Genomic DNA, 22,250 nt, shown 5'->3' on the forward strand with positions numbered 1-22,250 from the left:
ACAGCCCATGGCTTCTCCACTCCCCCTTCTGCCTCTTTCATCTAGGGCGCACTCTCTCCCAATTGCCACCTGCGCGCTACACTGCCACACCACACCCCCTAGTCCGATGGATACCTTCACAGATGTCACCACGTTCCTGGAATCCCGCACTGCAGCTGCAGCGGCCCACGGGCACCAGCCACTCGCCATCGGCGCCGCAATGCATGCGCGGGGGGCTGCCGGGCTCCCCTTCTGAGTGCGCCACGCACGTTCCGGTCACCTCCACCAGCGTGGAGAAGGCGCTCTCAGCCGCGGTGGCTGGGAACACCGCCAGGCCCCGCACCGTGGCGCGGCACTGCTTGTAGTAGACGCGCACGGAGACCAGCGCCACGCATGCGCCCACGTCCTGGAAGGCCAGGTGAAAACCTCGCCGGCTGAGCGGACCAATCTCGCGCACCTCTGTGTTCAGCTTCATCTTGCGCTCGCCCAGGTCGCCCTGCGTGAAGCTCTCATCAGCCGCGATCGTGTCGATCTTGCGGGGTCGGCTGCCGCCTGGGCGGGGACGCCCGAGGCCCAGGTCGGCCTCGGTTTCCAGGTAGTAGACGTTGAAAGTCTCCTTGCAGGTGCCCGCGGCGCCGGGAATGCTACTGCAGTCGCGCAGTGTGAACTGCAGCTCCACGAAGATGCGCTGCCCGCGGCCGCGGCTGATCCAGCCAGTCTGCAACCAGTTGTCCTGGTTGGGCTCCAGCACGTTGCACACCTGGTACGTGCGGATGGGACGGTCATGTTCATCCACGCCGCTGATCTCCTCCCACTGGGGTGGAGAACAAAGATGTGGGAAGCTCAGAGCCAAGGCGCCCCCAGGAGGTCGAGCCCTGGCGGTGACAAGCTGAAAACCCCCTTCCCCATCATTTCGCATTCTCCTCTTCCCCCCTAACTCCCCATACACACCCCTGAAATTATTAGATGCAGAGCTGGGAGAAACGTTGGAGGCGACTGAGTCCAATCCTTAATTTTACAGATGGGGAAACTGAGGCTCCAGAGGGAATGACTTGACCAGATATGCACACCGACTTAGTAGCAGAGCTGGGAATGATGCCTGGAGTCTTCTGGCTCTCTACCCAGTGCCCTTTCCATGACACCAAGCTGCTGTCACACTGCCACATCACCCTACCCCCACCCCTAAGTTTCCAAGCCTCTTGTAGGATTCCAAGTCTTGCTTGTTCTTTCAATCCATAAATCAACAACACTGCTTGTAGGACCTACTGTGTGCAAGGCACTGTCTAACATTGGCTCCATCCAGCTGCCACATTTCTGTTCCCAGACATAGCCGGTTCTCTTCTCCCTTATCTTTTTTTTTCCTAATAGGCCACTCTGGTTTGAAGCCAGGGCTGCCAGAGACCACATGCTCTGAGCAGCATTTTTATCTGCCATAACCATGGGGGAGCTAAAGGGACTGAGTCCTGGACCACCAGAGGATCCCTGGGACAGGGAGGGAAAGGTTACACTTACCCCATTACTTGGCAGTGCAGTCCAGCCCAGCTCAGCCTGGGAGGCTTTGGAATCCAGGAGGATGACTAGGGAGAGGGGAGAACAGAAATGTCAGAAAGCCAGAAGGTCAGGAGGGTGAGACCCTTTGGTGACCTCGCTGTAAATTTGCTAACTGAGGAGATGGAGAATGTGACAAAGAACAGAGACAAATTTTTCCCAATCCCTACCTCCCCACGAGGTGGGTGTGAGTAACTCAAGTCAGAGAGAGGTAGCCACAATGATTAGGGAAGGAGCCTGTATTAGTTTCCTGTGGCTGCTGTAACAAATTGCCACAAACTTAGTGGCTTAAAACAACAGAAATTTATTCTCTTACAGTTCTGGAGGTCAGAAGTTGGAAATCAGTTTCACTGGTCTAAAGGGTGTTGGCAGGATTGGCTCTTTCTGGAGGCTCAGAGGGGAGAATCCATTTCCTTGCCTTCTTCAGCTTCTAGAGGCCACCTGGATTCCTTGGCTTGTGGCTCCCTCCTCCATCTTCAAAGCACATCACTACAATCTCTGCTTCTGTCATCACACCATCACCTTCTCCTCTGACTGACTCTTCCTGCATCCCTCTCGTAAGGACCATTGTGATTACATCAGGCCCATCCAAATAATCCAGGATAAATATCTCCATCTGAGGGTCCTTAACCACATCTGCAAAGTCTTTTGCTGTTTAGGATAACAATCACAGGTTCTGGAGATTCGAGTGTGGACATATTTGGGGAGTCATTATTCAACTTGCCAAAGAGTCCTCTAAGACTGGCTCTAAAATGGGAGGGGTTGGTAACCCCCCTCCCCCCCTCCCCAGGTTCCCTAAACTGTAACTGAGTGTCAAGAAGAGGGAGGAAGTGAGCATATGAGAAGATTCCTGTATTCATCCCTGAATCCACTGATACTCAGGGGCTCTTCTGAGTTCCAGAGTCACCAGGGGTGGAGGAGACTTGGACCTTTTTAGTTTGACTCCCAGGACCTCTGGGAAAAATGAAAGGGAGAGACCCTGCCAGCAGCAGGAGAAATAAAAATCTCTCATCTGCTCAGCCAGCCCCTTTCCCAGGGGCTATCATCTCCACTCCCTTTGAAAGAATGTCAAATGTCCTTTATATATAAATCCATGACCTCTCCTACATAAGGGAGGCTTGGAGTCACTTTCTTCCTCCAGGATGCATTGGACTAGCAATCTGAATTCTGATCTCAGTATCAATCTCAGAGAAGGACTGGTTTGGACAGCACAGCAGCAGCTCAGAGGCAGGAGCCCAGGCCATCCCGAAATCTTGGAAGATTACTCATCTGGAGCTTAAGCAGGGGGTGGGGCTCCAAGGTGAGGGCCTCTAAGAGAGTTGGCCCTAGCAGCGTCAGCGACAGTGGGCAGGACCACCGACAGCGTCCCGATTTCGGTACAACTAATAGCACATCGGAATTGCGTATTGGAAAGCGTCAGAGATCCAGCGCCCCGACCAGCCCCGCCGTCAATGCCTCAGATTCCAGCTCCTCAAGATTCTGCACCTGGTTATGATGCCTCTGGATTCAAATGAGCGCGAAGCTCCTTCAAATCCAGAATTAAAGGCGAGACGCAGGCTCCGGACCGAGCCGGCTAGTCTACGCTCCAAATTCAGCACTGCGGACAGCTCCCTATCAGCACGTCGGACACCTCCCAGCCCCAGTCCTCTCCTCCCCCCGCCGCCAGCGCTCCACATCCTGTTGGCCACACAGTGGTCATCTAGCCCCCGCTATTCGGACTCCATCCCGTACCCTCATACTCTGATCTCACCTCCGCATCTGTCTCCTCTGTTCTCTTCATCTCCCCGCCCCCACATCTCCCACCTCCAATCGCTCAGCCTGTCCGTCTCACCGGCCCTTGAATCGCCACCTCTGGCTCCCACGGTTCCAGGTCTCTGTCTTCCCCAGCCTCCGAGGTCTCCAGCCCCAGAGCTCTTCAGTGCCACTCTCGTATCCATTGCTTAGCCACGTTTTTCTCTGTCCAGTTCTTTGCTTCCTCCGGCCGCTTGCTTCAAACCCCAATACAGACTCCAGCCTCTCCATACGACCCCTTCCCTCAGCACCCCAGTTCTCCAGCCCCCTATCTGTTGGAATCCCACGCTCCAAGAACAGCCACCAGGCTACTCACCTTCCTCGGCGGTCCCGGGCCTCCCTGGTCCCAAAAGCAACGCGAGACAGAGTGGCATCAGGCAGACGAACAGGCGCAGCGGATGTGGGCCAGCGCCAGTCTCCATGGTCCGCAGACCGAGCTGTCAGTGCGGCGGCGGCTCAAGCCGCGCCAGCTCCAGCAGCGCTGAGCAGTGCCCCCAGACTCCAGAGCCGGCTGGGGGCGGGATCTCGCCGGTTACCATCATCCATGGGGACCAATCACTAGGCACCACCGAGGCAGGTCCACCAATCCTCGCCAGCAGAAGGTGGAGGGGTGGAGTTTCATACGCCAGGGGCGGAACAGCGAACTGGAGGGGGAAGGAAAGGGTCCCGCCAATCTCCAAATCGTGGGGGTAGGGCAGCGCTGATCGCTGGCCGGGCTCCTGGGGAGGAGGATGAGCTGGCGTCGGTAGCCCAGAGCGCTAAACCTTAGCCTCTCATTCCTGAGAAATAGACATTGTGGGCGTGGCTTAAGGAGGGGCGAACCTCGGAGTGGCAGCGACGCTTGCAGCCCCTGAGCTAGCCTGGAAGCTCCCTTGTTCCCAGGACTTGCACGGGGTTTTGAAGCCTGATGTCCTGACCCCAAGCTCTGGAGAGCGCCTCTATCTCCCAGCTCTTGGCTTCTTCCTGTGTCTGCGGCTCCTGGTGTCTCATGGCTCGATCCCGCCCCCTTTTCTCCCCGCCCTCATCACACACACACAGCGGCAGGAGGAAGAGGCCAAACCCGGACCCAGAGCTACTCTAGAAAGGAAAGCAAATTGGGAGACAGAGTCCCACCCTACCAGCCGCTTCCGAGGCTGGGAAACCATGGGGTCGCCAGGATGGGGCGGTGGTAGATTTTGCATGAACGATTGGGTCCTCAGGTTCTTGCTCCTGCTGCCAGGACACAAGCAGCACTCTCCACAACCACCCCATTGCCCAGTCTGCTCAGAGCCTGGAGTTCCCCGCTTTGCAAATCTCTCTCCGCCCACCCCAGGGAACTGATGAGGAGCTCAGGGGCCGGGACTCCTAGACATCTACGAGAGAGGCAGAGCGATCCTCACAGAGTTCAACCAGCCCTGAAGAAGCCTCAAGAAAACGTGGAACACGACCTCTATCTAGTGAAGGTCATTTATATGCTCGCTGAGGGTTTAAGACATTGGTGGTGGGAAGGGCTGGGGCCCTCCAGGACTAGGGAGATGGCTATTGAGCGCCACCATCTGGGCTGAACTTGAGCAGAGAAAGCTCCACCCACCCTGTAGCTTTGCAGAGCTCTTTTCTTGGGGGACCCAACCCCTCTCCCTTTGGAGGCTATAGTAAGCGGAGAAGACTTGAGAATGCATGTGAGTCCTGTATTTACATGACCTGTGTGGCCTTAGTGCCTGTTCATTTTGTGTGTATGTATTCCTCACCCTGCCAACCAATATTTACTGGGTGCCATGCTCTGTGCTGAGGATACCTGGGTGAATTGCCCTGTCTCTGCCACAGTCCATACCTCCTTGGGCACGGAGTATAATGAAAATTCCTGGCATCGTAGAGCACTGGCCATTTACAAGCTGCTTTCATGTGTCATTTCTGTGTGTATGTGTATGTGTGTAGTAGGTGTACACGCACTCTTGCTCGCTCACGGACATACTTGCTGGACAGCAGCAATAGGGGGAGTGGCTGCGAGGAGTTGAGCTCCTTTGCCCGTAGAAAGAAAGGTCATCAGGAGGGGCTGGGGCTCCGACACCGCGGGAGACTGAAGCCCGCTGAGGAAGCAGAAGGAGGTGTGGCACCCGGCCCATCTTTGGATGCAGGTGGGGCCTCTGAAATCAGAGCTACCTGAAGAAGGGCTCTTACACCCCCACCTCCTTCCCATCTTCATTCTCCTCACGCTTGCTTTTTCCCCTCCCCCTCCTCCCAGCGCTGGAAGATGGTATTTTTAGAAGCTGCTTAGAGACCCAGGACTCCTTTCATTTCAAAATGAGTCCTCACTCCACCATCCCTCACCCCTCTCTTCAAAACCGGGTCCCATCGCCTTTGCAGTCTCTAAGGTGCCAGCCGTGGATTCTTACCTGAGTTCCAGGGGCTTCAGCCCAGAAGTTCTTACTCGTTATACTAAAACAAAATGCAGGCTCTCAAGGATCGTTCAAGAGCCAAACAGATGGGAGAAATTATCTGGGGGAAAGCCACATAGGATGCCCCAATAAACCCTTGGCTGTTGGGAGTCTGGTTCCCACTCTCTCCCACCACACACACCTGCAGGCATTTCTGGGAAATTGCCAGATTGAGATCCTAGGAATGGAGGAAAGAAGAGGAAAATGAGTGAAATAATCCTTCTCTTTCTTCCTCTGAACAATTCATTTGTAATAAAATCAGAATGGAGAGGCCCCAGTGTATGCGGATATATGCAAATCAGCCAGATCTTAATGAGTTGCTCCAAGGCGGCCTCCACTCTACCGGGAGGCTGAGGACTAGACTTCTCAGTTAAGAAATTCAGGAGGGCCCTGAAAGGAAACTGTCATGGTTTATTGTGAACTTTATGTCCTGGAGGCCAGTCAACCAAGGGCCAGGTTAGATCCTTCCCTGGAATAGCGAGCGCCAGGGTGGGTGGCTAGGGGAGAGGGAGGTTTGGGGGGGAGGGGGGTGAAGTGGCGGGGGGTGGGGAGCGGGGGGAGGGGGTCGGGGGCGGGAAGGTGTTTCTGGCCGTGGTGCTGAATTGTCAACCCGCAGGCCAGGTGTTTCTGTCCGTGGTGCTGAACTCACCAGAGTCTGGCCCCTCCATTTTCAACTGGACCTGGGACTTCTCCACTACCGCCCTCTGATCCTTAGCCCAGGGCTCAATGCCTACTCCTCCAGCCTATAGCCAAGATCCAGTGAAGTCTCCAGGAGGCAAGCAGCCTTACTAGCTGGAGTAAGAGCAGAGGGGACTGGAACCCATCCGCGAACTCTTGTTTACTTTTCTTCTCCTCCCAAACCCCATGTAGGGTAGGGTGGAAGGGACGCTTCTCTCCACTTCTACCTCACTATCTCCAGGATGATGGGGAGAACACTTGTTGGAGCTGAGCAGCTTAATTTAACATCCAAATAATGATAAGGGGGGTTAGGGGGGCAGATTCAACTTTACTGCAATCTTCATCTCCAAGTTACTGCAAGTTACAATCCAGAGGCTGAAAAATTGATCTCTTCCTTTTGCACAGATGCAGAAAGTACATTCATCCTGGCTGGACAGAGAAGGTCATGTCCTCCCTGGAGAAGACTAAGATTGCTCCAAATAAATCAGGGCCAAGCCCTGCTCTCAGGAAAGAGGGCAGGGAGGGAGCAAGGAGCAGTGGGGAGCCCCATTGCTCAAAGGGACAATTAGTCTCTTTCCTCTTCCATTCCGTCTCCCACTCCCCAGCCTAAGAAAGAAATAAACACACCCGGGGCCAGCCCGGTGGTGCAAGCGGTTAGGCGCGCACACCTCACTGTGGCGGCCTGGGGTGCACCGGTTCGGATCCCGGGCGTGCACCGATGAACCACTTGGCAAGCCATGCTGTGGTGGCGTCTCATATAAAGTGGAGGAAGACGGGCACGCATGTTAGCCCAGGGCCAGTCTTCCTCAGCAATAAAAGAGGAGGATTGGCAGATTGGCAGATGTTAGCACAGGGCTGATCTTCCTCACAAAAAAAAAAAGAAAAGAAATAAAATACCCAAGGTGAATTCTTTTACAGGACAATAGACTAACAGACAAAAATAAGATAAAGGCTATAAACAAATGTTTAAATTGTATTTTTCTAAGATAAAGGAAATATAAAACATTTAATCTATTGACTGAAAATTAAGCAATGAAAACCTTTAAATTATCAAACACAACTACTTAGCCTTTATGAGCGTCTACTTCCCCTCTGTAAAATAGGAATGAAAATGCTTTTAGAGTTATTGTAAGGTAGAATACAATTTGTATGTATGGCCCAGCACAGTGCTTGTCACATTGATCTGGTATATTTTATTATTCAGCTCCACGGTTAATTAAAGGGAAAAACAGAAAGAAAAAAAGAGGAAAGGATAAAGGAAGGTTAGGCGACAAGGCAGGAAAAGAGAGAGAGAGATTAGAAAGACAATCATAGAGGAAAAGACAGAATGAGGGATAAAGAAAGAGACAGCTGGTTGAGATAAATGTGGCTAGAAAGCAGAGAAGCCTGAAGGAAATGTGCTTGAAGAGACAGGAGTGTCATCAGGGCAGGCTAGTTGGCCAGCTGCCAAGTGGCCTCAAAGGTGACATTTACCTTGGTGAATTCATTATAGTCCAAGCTCATAAACTTGACTTTAATGGCAGTAAGAGAGAGTCTATATATTGGGGGGTTAGGAAGTAGATCATACTAACTCAGCTCCTATCCTGCTATCTGAGCCAAAGGACCAATGTATTAATATACAATGAGAAGTAGAACTGCCAAGGAGCCCAGAATGCTCACATTGCCATGTCCAGCAAATTCTTCCCCTGTAGGGAGATGTGCACAGAAAGTCAATTTATGATGTGAGAGCTGCTTTGAGAGTGTGAGAGGAGGGAGTTGGGTGGTTTAAATATTTGATAGCATCAGGCTCTCAAAGCTTTGTGCCTCCAAATTCCCAGTAGAGATAAACCTGCCACTGGCACCTGAGTGACTCTACCAGGGGCCAGGGCTGAGAATAGGACTCATCAACATATGCTTTTCTGACTGTTTTTTTAAAATCCTATTTCCATTTCTGAGCAGCCTATACTAAGATTGAAGCAGTCCTTTTAAATTTAAATGACCAAAGTAATATAAACTAATAAAAATGTTACAAGTAAAAAGTAAAAATATCTATTCATTCCACTCCACATAATCGCGCGCTCCGCTTGGTGGTCCGGGATTTGCAGGTTCGGATCCTGGGCGCCAACCTATGAGCCGCTTATCAAGCCATGCTATGGTGGCCTCCCATATAAAGTAGAGGAAGATGGGCACGGATGTTAGCCCAGGGCCAATCTTTCTCAGCAAAAAAGAGGATTGGCAACAGATGTTAGGTCAGGGCTAATCTTCCTCAAAAAAAAAAATTTAAACCATGCTAACAGATGGATATATACCCTTCCTAATATTTTCTATGCATGTGCACACACACACACTTTTGTAGAAAATGAGTGGATCTGTTAGTGAGGTAAACATCGTTGATTATCTACCCAATACCTCTCCCCTCTCATATGTTTAATTGCTGAGACAGCCCCAGTTTTGTTTGGATGTAGTCCTTTGCTCAGAGAAGATTACCGTTTTCCCAAGTTCAGACATGCATAAAGACTGTTATTGGCTAATCACTTTCATCCCATTCCATGTGTCAGGGTTACGTTAGGCCTGGACACGTGATACAACCCTGGCCTTCTGCATTGGGGATTCTAGAAAAGGTTTCCCTTCCTAATAAAAAGAGATGCATGACAGGCAATATCCCACTTCTTCTCTAAATGTCATGTCTGCATTTGACACCTGGAGCTGCTGCAGCCATCTTGACATCATGAAGGGATATATCTCAACAATTTCAGTTAAGATTTTTCAGTTATATGTAACTGGAAACCCAACTAAAACTGGCTTAAACAAAAATGAAAATATTTTGGTTCGTGTAACTGAATGAGGTAGATCTGTGTAGAACAGCAAGATTTTGCAATGGGATTGTGGTAGAGTGCTAGCTAATCACCAAACTTGGATATTCTAAAAAGGAATGCAATTGAAATCCTAGGACTAAAACATACAATAACTGAATTTAACACAATAGATGGACCTAACAGCAGATTAGACACAGCTAATTCTAGGATTAATGAGCTGGAAGATAGGTCAGTATAAAATATCCGTACTGGGGCCGGCCCCGTGGCGTAGCAGTTAAGTGCGCGTGCTCCACTGCTGGCGGCCTGGGTTTGGATCCCGGGTGTGCACTGATGCACTGCTTGTCAGGCCATGCTGTGGTGGCATCCCATATAAAGAGGAGGAAGATGGGTATGGATGTTAGCCCAGGGCCAGTCTTCCTCAGCAAAAAGAGGAGGATTGGCATGGATGTTAGCTCAGGGCTGATCTTCCTCACAAAAAATTAAAAAATAACAGTAAAATAAAATATCCATACTGAAGTACGTAGAGAGAGAAAAGAATGAAAAATATAGATAAGAGAGTAAGAGACATATGGGATTTGATGAAAAAGCCTAAATACGTGATGTTAGAATCCTAGAAAGAGAAGAGAGAGAGGATGAGAAAGAAACAATATTTGAAGAGAGACTAGTTGAAAAGTTTCTACAACTGATGAAAGATATCAAGACATATACTCAAGGGGCCGGCCCCATGGCTTAGTGGTTAAGTGCGTGTGCTCCGCTGCTGGCGGCCCGGGTTCGGATCCTGGGTGCGCACCGACGCACGGCTTCTCCAGCCATGCTGAGGCCACATCCCACATGCAGCAACTAGAAGGATGTGCAGCTATGACATACAACTATCTACTGGGGCTTTGGGGAGAAAAAATAAATAAATAAAATCTTTAAAAAAAAAAAAAGTCATATACTCAAGAAGTCCCATCAATCCCAAGCAGGATAAATGCAAAGAAAACCACATCTAAGCACTTCATCGTAAAATTGCTGAAACCAAAGACAAAGAAAAAATATTAAAAGCAATTAGAGAGAGAGAAAAAAAAGATATATTGCCTCCAAAGGAACAACATTAAGACTAATAACTGACTCACTAATATAACTGATAAAAATCCAGAAGGTGATGGAGTGGTATCTTTAAAGTGCTGAAAGAAAATAACAGTTATCCTAAAATTCTATACCCAGTGAAAATAGCCTTCAAAAATGAGAGAAAAATACATATGTTTTCAGATAATCAAAACCTGAGAAAATTCTTTGTCCACAGACCCACACTAAAAGAAATACTAAAGGGAATTTTTCAAGCAGAATGAAAATAAACCCCAAAGGAAGCATGAATATGCAGGAAGAAATAAAGAATAATGAAAAGGGTAAATATATGGGTAAAAATAAATGAACAATGACTGTATAAAGCAGTAATGTCCTGTGGAGTTTTAAACATATGTAGAATTAAACCACAGCACAAAAAGGCACACAGTGTGGGAGCAGATAAATAGAGTTAAAGTATTTTAAGATCCTTGCATTGTCCAGGAAGTGGTAAAAGAATTAATTTATATTAAACTTTAACAAGTCAAGAATGCATGCTGTAATCACCATGGTAACCACGGAAAAAATAGCAAAAAATCTATGTTACTAACAAGGTAATGTAGGAAATTATGGAAAAATAAAAGCAATCTGAAAAGGTTTAAAAGAGGAGACAGAAAAAAGGAACATAGAACATGTGGGAGAAATAGAAAAAAATACTATGATATCTTGAAACTCAAATATATAAATAGGTATTTTAAATATAAGTGGACTAAACACCCCTATTAAAAAACAAAGACTGTCAGATTGGTTTTTAAAAAGTACCTCTCTACTGCTTTAAAAAAAATCATAAATATAAATATACAGATATGTTAAAGTAAATGATTGTAAAAACATACTATACAAACAGTAACTAAAAGAAAATTAGTGAAGCTAAACCAATATTATATAAATTAGACTTTGGCAAGAAGCATTGCTAGATGCTGTATAATGAATAAAATGTCAATAAACTAGAAAGATATAACAATTCTAAATTTATATGCACCTAATAACATAGGCTCTAAGTATACATCATACATACCACACTGCCAAGTCTGCAGTATAAAGAGCAGTGAACTAAGAGTCCTGGGAATCCAGGAAAAGAGAATTTGTGCAAAAGAATGAGCATAGAAGACAGAGTGCATCCAGGGATATGAACATAGCATAAGAATGTTAGTCAGTGTAATTAACTGCTAGCTGCTGCAACAGACAAGCCCCCAAATTTTAGTGACTGAATTCAACAAATTTTATTTCTAGCTTTTATTACATGTTCAATGTGAATTAGTAGGGACTCTGCTCCATTCACAGTCCTCAGGGAAAGAGGCTGACAGATGCTTTGACATCTTGACCCTGTACCATCAGGAACATGTGACAGGGGAAGAGGTAGGTGGATGAGACACACAAACTCTTCACTATCTCAGCTCAGAAGTAACACAAGTCACTTCTTCTCACATATCATTGGTTAGATCTGGTCACATAGCCCCATGCTAATTGCAAGGAGAATGGAAAATGTAGGGGAGCACATGGAATATTTGGTGGACACTCTCTCTGTCACAGGAATTTCCCAAATCTTTAAAGGAAAATATGTTCTTTCCTGATGTATGAAACTATTAGAAAATTGTGTTTAAAAAATCCTGTTTTCTACCTTCCCAATAATCTCGCAGTTGTTCTGTCTTTAAAATAGCATCTATCCATTTCTCTCTTTTTCTCTCTTTCCTTTGCTCCCTTCTCCTTTCCCTTCCCTCCCACATAGCATCTTCCCTTAGCTGATTCAAAACTCCTAGAAGAGGTTCTATAGTGATCCAGGGTTAAGAGAAACAGCTGTATCCTTTCATACAGTGTGGTTTAGACTGTAGACCACAGACAACTGTTCAGACAGCCCCTTCTTCACCCCTTACTCCCAACATTTGTATCTATATTAAAAAGACCAGTAAGGAGGAGGGGGCATCTTTTCACAGAAGAAGGACTGTGCCAAGACTGGAAGAGCAAACAATGAGTTAGGATTTACACTCTCAGCTGGGAGCATTTATTTTGGTTTGGAGCCTCTGAGAAGAGACAGGGAGCTGACACACATCACCCCACAATAGGACAGTGGTCAGTGACAACATCCAGAACGTTACAACTGACAGGGACCTCAGAGCTCCAATAGTCCAACTGTCCAACTGCCCGTTGTACGGATGAGAAAACTGAGACTCATAGAGGGAAAGGGACTTGCCTTGGTCCAAGAAAACTATTGCAAAGCTGAGACTAGAACCTAGGTCTCCCAACTAAAAATCTCAAGCCTGTTTGTTTAGTCAAAGTTGGTTGGAAGGACTGTATGCATCTTTATTGCTCTGCTAACAAATTACCACAAACTTAGCAGATTAAAGGAATACACATTTATTATCTCATAGTTTCCAAGGGTCAGGTCTGGGCACAGCTTAGGTGGGTCCTTTGCTCAGGGTCTCACAGGCTGCAATCAAAGTGTCAGCTAGGCTGCATTCTCATCAAAGCCTCAACCAGGGAAGAACCTGCTTCCCAGCTCATTCAGGTTGTTGGCAGAATTCATTTCCTTGTGGCTGTAGGGTTGAGGAGCCTGGCTGTTTGCTGGCTGTTGGCTGGAGGCTGCCCTCAGCAACTAGAGGCTGCCCATGGTTCTTTTTTTTTTATCCCCCTCTGGTGAGGAATATTGGCCTTGAGCTAACATCTGTGCCAATCTTCCTCTATTTTGTATGTGGGACGCTGCCACAGCACGGCAGCCCCTGCTGGTGGTTCTTAAGGGCTGCCCGTGGTTCCTTGCCAGGTGAACTTCCTAACATGACTGCTCACTTCATCAAGCCCACAAGAGAGTCTGTCATCTCAGGGGGCACCCAGTCCCTCTTTTAAGGACTTCTTCATGATTAAGTCAGAATAATCTCCCTTTTAATTAACTCAGACTCGACTGATTTGGGACCTTAATTACATCTACAGATGGTCTCATCTTTGCCATATTCTATTGGCTAAAAGCAAGTCGCAGGTCCCCACACACTCAGGGGGAGGGGATTTCAGACAGGCATGAACACCAGGGAACAGGAATTGTGGGGACCACTCTAGGGTCTGTCTGCCACGGACGGAAATATTTAAACCTACTCAAGTGAAGGGAGAGGAGTTACCGGGTGGATGGAAACATCTCCCAAGAATGAACTGGACCACCTGGCGAGAAATAGAGCTGAGTCTGAAAGCTGTTAGGATCTGAGGCAGCGGCTCGCTCCTCTTTTAAAAAATCATTTGCTGGCTCTCTTTTCTTTTTTCCTGCTGGGGTCAAATGATCTCTGGTTTCTTCTTCTTATAGCATAGTTGCCGCACTTCCTCCTTGTAGACAGACTGCTCGCCTCAGCCTACTCACAGCATCTGCCCCTTAAACTCTGGTCTGCCCACGATGTTGGCTTGTCATGGTGTCTACTCTGGCTTCTGCTGTGGTCCTGACTCTGCATGACCTTTAAACTTACCTCCCCACAGCTGATTTTGGTAAATTCTTGGGAGAAGAATCTAATTGCCTAGCTTGGGTCAGAGATCTGTTACTGGTCTGAAAAGCTGTGGTCAGGGGAACAGGGGTCATGTGGTGTAAGGATGGCCCCTTAAACAGGGGGTGTGAATGAGCAAGCAACCCAGTTCATGTCTTTTATCTCATTCCACTGCATCAAACTGGGCTGCAGAAAATGGAGGTGACTATCCTTGCCAGAGGCCTCAGCCTGCCCCAGTAGCTGCTCTGGTCATTGTGGCATTATATGTCAACTCCGTGAAGCTTATTTATCTTGTTCATTGTTGTATGTTCAGTACCTAGAACTATGTCTGGCACATAGCATGCACTCAACAAATATGTATTGAATGAATAAATTAATGAATGAATGGGACTTTAATAACGTGATTCCATATCCCCTTCCAAACTCTTTTTCCTAGAAACTAAAATGTCCCGGAGAAGTCAATTACTTTCCTCCCTGAACTACAAAATCTGATTGTAGATTTCACTGCTCCCTTGTCTCATGGTTAAGGGTTGGACTGAAGGGGAAGCATGATGCGAAGGGGTATTATGCGTGTGTGTGTGTAGAGGCTGGTGGGGATAATTACTTTATTGGGTGGATTGTGTTGAAATAAACATCTGGAGGAATGGGTGAAAAGACAGAGCAGGACGGCTGGGGAGGATGTAGCATCATTCTGTGTTGGTGGAGACCAGAGTGATCTCTAATTGTCATAGCCTGTCCTTATAATGACACCTCTTAGGTCTAATGGACCCATTATGAACCTTGGCCCCACGTCCTACTTCATTTATAATAATTCTTGCTGCTGGTTCAGAGCAATTAGGCAAGAAAAAGAAATAAAAGGAATCCAAATTGGAAAGGAAGAAATGACACTCTCACTGTTTGCAGATGACATGATTCTATATATAGAAAACTCTAAAGAATCCATCAGAAAACTATTAGAAATAATCAACTCCAGCAAAGTTGCAGGGTACAAAGTCAACTTACAAAAATCAGTTGCATTTCTATACACTAATAACGAACTAGCAGAAAGAGAAGTCAAGAATACAATCCCATTTACAATCACAACAAAAAGAATAAAATATCTAGGAATAAATTTAACCAAAGGGGTGAAAGACCTATACACTGAAAACTATAAGACGTTATTGACAGAATCCGGAGAAGATATAAAGAAAGGGAAAGATATTCCATGCTCATGGATTGGAAGAATAAACATAGTTAAAATGTCCATATTACCTAAGGCAATCTACAGATTCAATGCAATCCCAATCAGAATCCCAATGACATTCTTCACGGAAATAGAACAAAGAGTCCTAAAATTTATATGGAACAACAAAAGACTTTGAAGAGCCAAAGGAACCTGAGAAAAAAGAACAAAGCTGGAGGCATCACAATCCCAGACTTCAAAATATACTACAAAGCTATAGCAATCAAAACAACACGGTATTGGCACAAAAACAGACACACGGATCAATGGAAAGAAAGCCCAGAAATAAAACCACACATCTATGGTCAGCTAATCTTCGACAAAGGAGCCAAGAACATGCAATGGGGAAAGGAAAGTCTCTTCAATAATTAGTGTTGGGAAAACTGGACAGCCACATGCATAAGAATGAAAGAGGACTATTATCTTGCACTATACACAAAAATTAGCTCAAAATGGATTAAGGACTTGAATGTAAGAGCTGAAACCATAAAACTCCTAGAAGAAAATATAGGCAGTACACTCTTTGACATCAGTCTTAGCAGCATCTTTTTGAATACCATGTCTACTGAGGCAAGGGAAACAAAAGGAAAAATTAACAAATGGGACTACATCAGACTTAAAATCTTCTGCAAGGCAAAGGAAACCATGAACAAAATGAAAAGACAACCCACCAGCTGGGAGAAAATATTTGCAAATCATATATCTGACAAGGGGTTAACTTCCAAAATATATAAAGAACTCATACAACCCAACAACAAAAAAACAAACAACCAGATCAAAAAATAGGCAGAGGATATGAACAGACATTTCTCCAAAGAAGACATACAGATTGCCAACAGACACATGAAATGATGTTCAACATCACTAATTATTAGGGAAATGCAAATCAAAACTACAATGAGATATCACTTCACACCTGTCAGAATGGCTATAATTACCAAGACAAAAAATAACAAATGCTGGAGAGGATGTGGAGAAAAGGGAACCCTCATACACTGCTGGTGGGAATGCAAAGTGGTGCAGCTACAATGGAAAACAGTATGGAGATTTCTCAAAAAATCAAAAATAGAAATACCATATGATCCAGCTATCCCACTACTGGGTATTTATCCAAAGAACCTGAAGTCAACAATCCAAAGAGATTTATGCACCCCTATGTTCATTGCAGCATTATTAACAATAGCCAAGACTATTGTGAAGCAACTCAAGTGCCCATCAATGGATGAATAGATAAAGAAGATGTGGTATATATACACAATGGAATACTACTCAGCCATAAAAAAGACAAATTGTCCCATTTGCAACAACATGGGTTGACCTTGAGGACATGAGGTTAAGCGAAATAAGCCACACAGAGAAAGACAAATACTGCATGATTTAACTCATATGTGGAAGATAAACAAACACATGGATAAAGAGAACAGATTAGTGGTTACCATAGGGAAAGGGGGCTGGGGGGTGGGAAAACGGGTAAAAGGGCGCATATGTATGGTGACAGACAAAAATTAGACTACTGGTGGCGAGCACGATGCAGTCTATAAAGAAATTGATAAATAATGTACACCCAAGATTACACAATGTTATAAACTTTTATGATTTCAATAATTGAAAGTAATAATAATAATTCTTGCTGGTGGTTCTATGCCAAATGTGTTAAACGCCTTGTTTTGTTTAATCCTTACTACGAATGTATAAGAGGGCTACTGACCTATATTTCCTTCTTCCCTCCACATCTAAGATTCTAAACGGGTCATTTACATTCACTTATCCATTTAATTTGTTTAAATTCACTTTAATTTTTAATCACAGTCATATTGTACGTAGTAGTAAAAGTCAAATGGTACTACAAGGCTTATACCAAAAACAGAAATCCCCTGTCTCTCCCCCTTCCCCATCCCTCAGTTTCATCCCCCAGAGCCAACCACTTTCAACACTTTTGGTTATATCTCCCAGTATTTCTTCAGACTTACTGAATATGGTGCTGAGACTGGTACAAGGTGGGCTCTTTGTAAGTGGCATTCTTTCTTGCTCCCACTCTGCTCAACAAACCTCAGAGCATGGTCAATTGGGATGATGAGGCCACTAACATATATGAGAGAGTTCATACACAACTCAGCTAACAGCTACTAGCACCTCCTGTGCCAGGTTCAGGAGACAGTATTGCACAATGATGGAGAGCACAGGCAGATATAGGCTCAAATCCTAGCCCAGTCCTTCCACCTCTCTAAGCCTTTGTTTCTTCATCTCTCAAATGGGGAATGACAATACCCATGACCCAAGATTGATATGAGGATGGGGGTTAGGGTGTGGGCAATCAAGTATCCTAAAACACAGCTTCTGCTCCATTCCATCAGACAGAGAAACCATGTCTGGAAGAGGTCTTGAAGGATGGGTGGAATTTGAACAGGAAAGAAAAAGAAAGGCTATTACAGACAGGAGATGAGTTGAAGTGCAGACTTACAGGCAGAAATGAACAAGGTGTGTTTAAGGAACAGTGAAAGAAGACTGATGTAACTCGAATCTCAGGTTCTCTTTAGACGCAGGAAATCATGTCAGATTGGCAGCTGAGGAAAGTCCTCCCAGGGTGGACCACAGTGTATTAGTGTGGGATGGGCGGGGGAGCAATGAGGCAGTGTGCAAGGAGCACTCACTTGTGAGCAGCAGACAAAATGGACTGCATTTGGGAAAGGGGCAGACTCAGATGTGGTGCAATCAAGCCTTGCCTCGTACTCCAGAGACCTGGCTGAGAGTTCTCAGAGAATTAACTTAATTTGGGCCTCAGTAAGATAGAGTTATACTAGATGGCCTCTAAGGATCCTTAGTCCTAATGTTCTATAATTTCTATCATTACAGGATTGATATGGTGACAGTGGGAATATAGACAAAGAGAAAGAATTAACGTTTTGCAAGTGGTATCAATATGACTTGTCACCATTTGGATACTGGGAATAAAAAAGTGCACCAGGGCCGGCCCCGTGGCTTAGCGGTTAAGTGCGCACGCTCCCCTGCTGGCGGCCAGGGTTCGGTCCCGGGCACACACCAACGCACTGCTTCTCCGGCCGTGCTGAGGCCGCGTCCCACATACAGCAAATAGAAGGATGTGCAGCTATGACATACAACTATCTACTGGGGCTTTGGGGGGAAAATAAATAAATAAATAAAATCTTTTAAAAAAATTAAAAAAAAAAAGTGCGCCAGTAGTAACTAAAGTTTGAATATGGGTGCCTGAGAGATTGGGGTGCCCTTGGATGGGGAAGTGGATAGTGGAAGTGACAGTAAAACATGCAAGGGAGGGGCTGGCCTGGTGGTGTAGTGGTTGAGTTTGCACACTCTGCTTCAGCCTCCCGGGGTTCACAGTTTCAGGTCCTGGGCGCAGACCTACACACCACTCATCAAGCCACGCTGTGGTGGCAGCCCATATGCAAAGTAGAGGAGGATGGGCACAGATATTAGCTCAGGGCTAATCTTCCTCAGCAAAAAAAAAAAAAAGAGGAAGATTGGCAACAGATGTTAGCTCAGGGCCAATCTTCTTTAACAAAACAAACAAACAAAAACCCATGCAAGGGAAAATTCTAGTAGCTGCAGGAAGAATAATACCAGGCATGTTCCTGTCTCCAGGACTTTGAACTTGCTGTGCCCTCTGCCTGGAACTCTCTTCTTCCAAATGCCTGCATGGTTTACTTCCTCTCTTCCTTCAGGTCACCCTCAAAGTGAGGTCTTCCCGGACCAACCTACTAAAAATTACAACCACCCCCACCATCGGCACTCCCCCTCCTCTACTCCTGGTTTGCTTTCCTCTATAGCCCTTAGCATCACCTCGCCACTGTGTCTTATTCATTGATCAAAGACATCCTAATATGGGGCTGTGTAGAAAATGGTATTGAAAGGAGTTTTACAGTTGTGTTGGAGAGTTTAGGAAAAGCGACTAGTAAAGACATAGAAAACAAATGAAATGGGAAAAAAAGGGAATTATTAACTCCAGGAGAAATAAACCTTGTACAAGAAAGGAAGTGTAATCATAATTCACTTCAAAAGTGAAAGATATTATAGGGTATAATGGATCCATGAGTGATTTTACTTCAAATAATGATACAGCCACATGGGGGCAATGAAAGGAGAGTTGACAGGGAGTATATATCAGATATCTATCAATTTCAGTTGCTCCTGGAGGTGCCCATCTTGGGGTGTCTTCCTGCTCCTATAGGGGCAGACTGCTCTTGGGGTGCACAGGTGCGGTCCTGGTGCTCCCTTGAGCTTTTCTTCTGTGTTAGATTTCCTTTTTACTGGATCCCAAGTTTCCCTGCACCTTTTTTTTTTTTTTTTTTTGCTGAGAAAGATTAGCCCTGAGCTAACATCTGTTGCCAATCTTCCTTGCTTTTTTTCTTGAGGAAGATTAGCCCTGAGCTAACATCTGCGCCAATCTTCCTCTACTTTATATGTGGGTTGCTGCCACAGCATGGCTGATGAGTAGTGTAGGTTCACACCTGGGAACCAAACCAGCGAACCCAGGCCGCTGAAGCGAAGTGCAAATTTAACCACTACGCCACAGGGCCGGCCCCCCCTCGACTTTTTATTTACCCCCTCATTATATCCTTTGGTGGCTTGACCAAAAGGAAGGACAGGAAAAAATTGAGACCTTGTATACCTAAATAATAAGGTATAATATAATCATATATAATATATAATATAATAATACCTAAATAATGATAATACCTAAATACTAATAAGACTTTATTCTCTCCTCACACTTTTTATTAAATTGGTTATAGAATTCTAGGCTCAAAATTATTTTCTTTCAGAATTTTGGAGGCAATTCTCCTCTGTCTCTGGTTTCCAAAGCCATTCTAATTCCAAATCCTTAGTATATGACTTTTTTTTGTCCAAAAGCTTTTTGGATCTTCTCTATTTTCAATACTCTAACATTTCACAATGAGGAGTCCTATGTGGATCTGTTTTTCCTTCACTGCTTACATGGAGGTGAGCAATTTAGAAAGGTTACTAATCAGCTGACCTTAAAATAGGGAAATTAACCTCAATTATCCAACTGAGCCTAGTGTATCACATGAGCTCTTAAAAGTAGGAGAGGTAAGGCAGAAGAGGAGGTCGGAGAGACTCAAGTGTGAGAAAGACTGGACCCGGTGTTGCCAGCTTTGAAGACGGAAGAAGGAGGCCACAAGCCAAGAAATGCAGGCAGCCTCTAGAAGGTGAGAAAAACCCCCAACTGACAGCCAGCAAGGAAATGGGGACTTCAGTCCTACAATTGCATGGAACCGAATTCTGCCAATGATCTGGGACACAGATCCACTCCTAAAGCCTCCACAAAGGAGCACAGTCCTGCCAACACTTTATTTCGGCCTTGTGAGGCTCTAAGCAGAGAATCAGCTGAGCCACACTGTGCCCAGACTTTTGACTTACAGAAAATGCGAGATAATACATTTTTGTGCTGTTTTAGGCTGCTAAGTTTTTGGTAATTTGTTATGACAGCGCAGTTAGGATGGACAGTTCTGTGCAAGCCTAGACTCACCTCTGGCTGGCAGTATCCCACTTCAAACATACAGAGTGTCTCTCTGTCTCTATGCCTGCCTCAGGAACTTCTCTGATATCACGGGAGCCTACTCAGCACAAAGGAGACCAGAAGTGTGAGGAAGTTAACAGCCCTAGGGCAAACACTCAACCAGTGGAAGAGGGGGGCAGTAGATAACTTCTTTAGCCTCACACCTCTCAATTCTGGAAGGTTTTGTCCACTTGTCAGAAGTCCTAGTGGAACCAAGGCCCCATTATCTATAGCAGCAACCGCCACTAGTTTAGCCTTCCTTTCTTTCTTTCTTGTCTCGTTCTCTGCAATTCTTCACTCTTGCTTCCTGCGATTGCCTCACAAATGGCCTCCCTGATCCCAAGTCCCTTTCTCCATCTCTGCTTGATTTTGATAGGCAACCAATAAAGTCTGCTCCATGAGCTCATCTTGCTTAGAATAAAAGCGTAACTTACTAGAAGATTATTTCAGTGTTTCACACTGAACCCAGGAAGAAGGGGAAAACTGAAATCAGGGACGCCAATACCACTAATTCCCCTCTGTCCCTTGTTCCTTCTCCTCTAATGGCATTTCCTTTAGAGAGAAAGACTGAATCTATCCTCAGCACCAGAGAAAACAATCCCAGAGAAGGGTTGTAATTGATGACCCTTGGGTGAGTGTCCATGATTGGTACAATGGGAAACAGGGCACCATCATTGGTTCATCTTGGGCCAGAGTTCTAGCCCTGCATCAAAACATTATGGCTGGGTGATGGTGTGGAAGACTCCAGGCACGGCCAGTGGGGGCCACCATTCTGTTGCAGGGCATCCCAGAAATAGTGAAATGATTGAGAGCTGGGGAAACCTTCCCACGAGTTATCTAAAACCATCACCACCACACACTCCCAATCCTCTTCCTTCTTCTTTGATGATTGTTTCTTAGTTTCCTTCACACACTCTACGTCCCCTTGCCAAACCCATAAATGCTGGTGTTCCTGAGAGTTCCATTCTTATTCTTTTTCTCTTATTCTTACTCATTCCCAGAGTCATCTAATTCCATGGGAGACATTATGGTCTTCCCTCCAACATTTTATCCATTCCAAAAATTTAATCTAATCCAGTCATGGTAATTCCACTCCCTTGGCAACACTTTGTGTGGGATGAACAGGCCTAAACCAGATTAGACCAATGAGATTCAAGGGGATGCTTGTTTAGGACTTCTGGGAAAGAGAAATCAGTCTTCCTGTTGCCTGTTGGATGGGAAAAGGAAGCATGCTCTACTTCTCAGAGCTGAAAGAATTAATTCTATCTAATTCACCCTTACTACCATGAATTCTCTCAAACTCACATTCCTGGGCTCCAGACCTGCCCACATTTCCCCACCTTGATCCTCCTCTTCCTGGATTTCTTACAATTCAATTACTCAAGAAATAAGAATTGCATGCCTACTACTATGCCAAGCTCTGTTTTAGGCACTGCAGATAGAGCAGGGGATGAAACAAAGTTGCTGTCATCATGGACCAGTGAAGGAGGCAGACAATAAAAACTATTTTCTGAATGAATGAAATAATGCATAATGCAAAGTAGGAACTCAATCAATGTCGAGTGAAAAACATATCATTGTCTACAGAATATCACACTCGAGTCTGATATTCACTCAACAACCTGCCCTAGAAACTGAGTGCCGGACGCCATTCTCGCAGCCCTTGAAGTCTAAAAAAGCATAAATAAGACCCGGGGCCTGCCCTCT

At 45.8% G+C, this 22,250-nt stretch overlaps 1 protein-coding gene across 1 annotated transcript in view; it reads right to left on the minus strand.

The window, feature by feature from the left end:
- The window catches only part of EPHA10 (EPH receptor A10), a 41,451-nt gene extending 37,711 nt beyond the window's left edge, over positions 1-3,740 (minus strand). Inside the window, exons 1-3 of the mRNA XM_058553713.1 lie at positions 3,635-3,740; positions 1,492-1,556; positions 115-793 (exon numbers count right to left, since the gene is read on the minus strand). Coding sequence (XP_058409696.1) covers positions 115-793; positions 1,492-1,556; positions 3,635-3,740 — 850 coding nt within the window. The remainder of the gene's footprint in view (positions 1-114; positions 794-1,491; positions 1,557-3,634) is intronic.
- Positions 3,741-22,250: the final 18,510 nt, after the last annotated feature.

The sequence above is a fragment of the Diceros bicornis genome, chromosome 13 (assembly GCF_020826845.1).
Source record: "Diceros bicornis minor isolate mBicDic1 chromosome 13, mDicBic1.mat.cur, whole genome shotgun sequence".
NCBI lineage: Eukaryota > Metazoa > Chordata > Mammalia > Perissodactyla > Rhinocerotidae > Diceros > Diceros bicornis.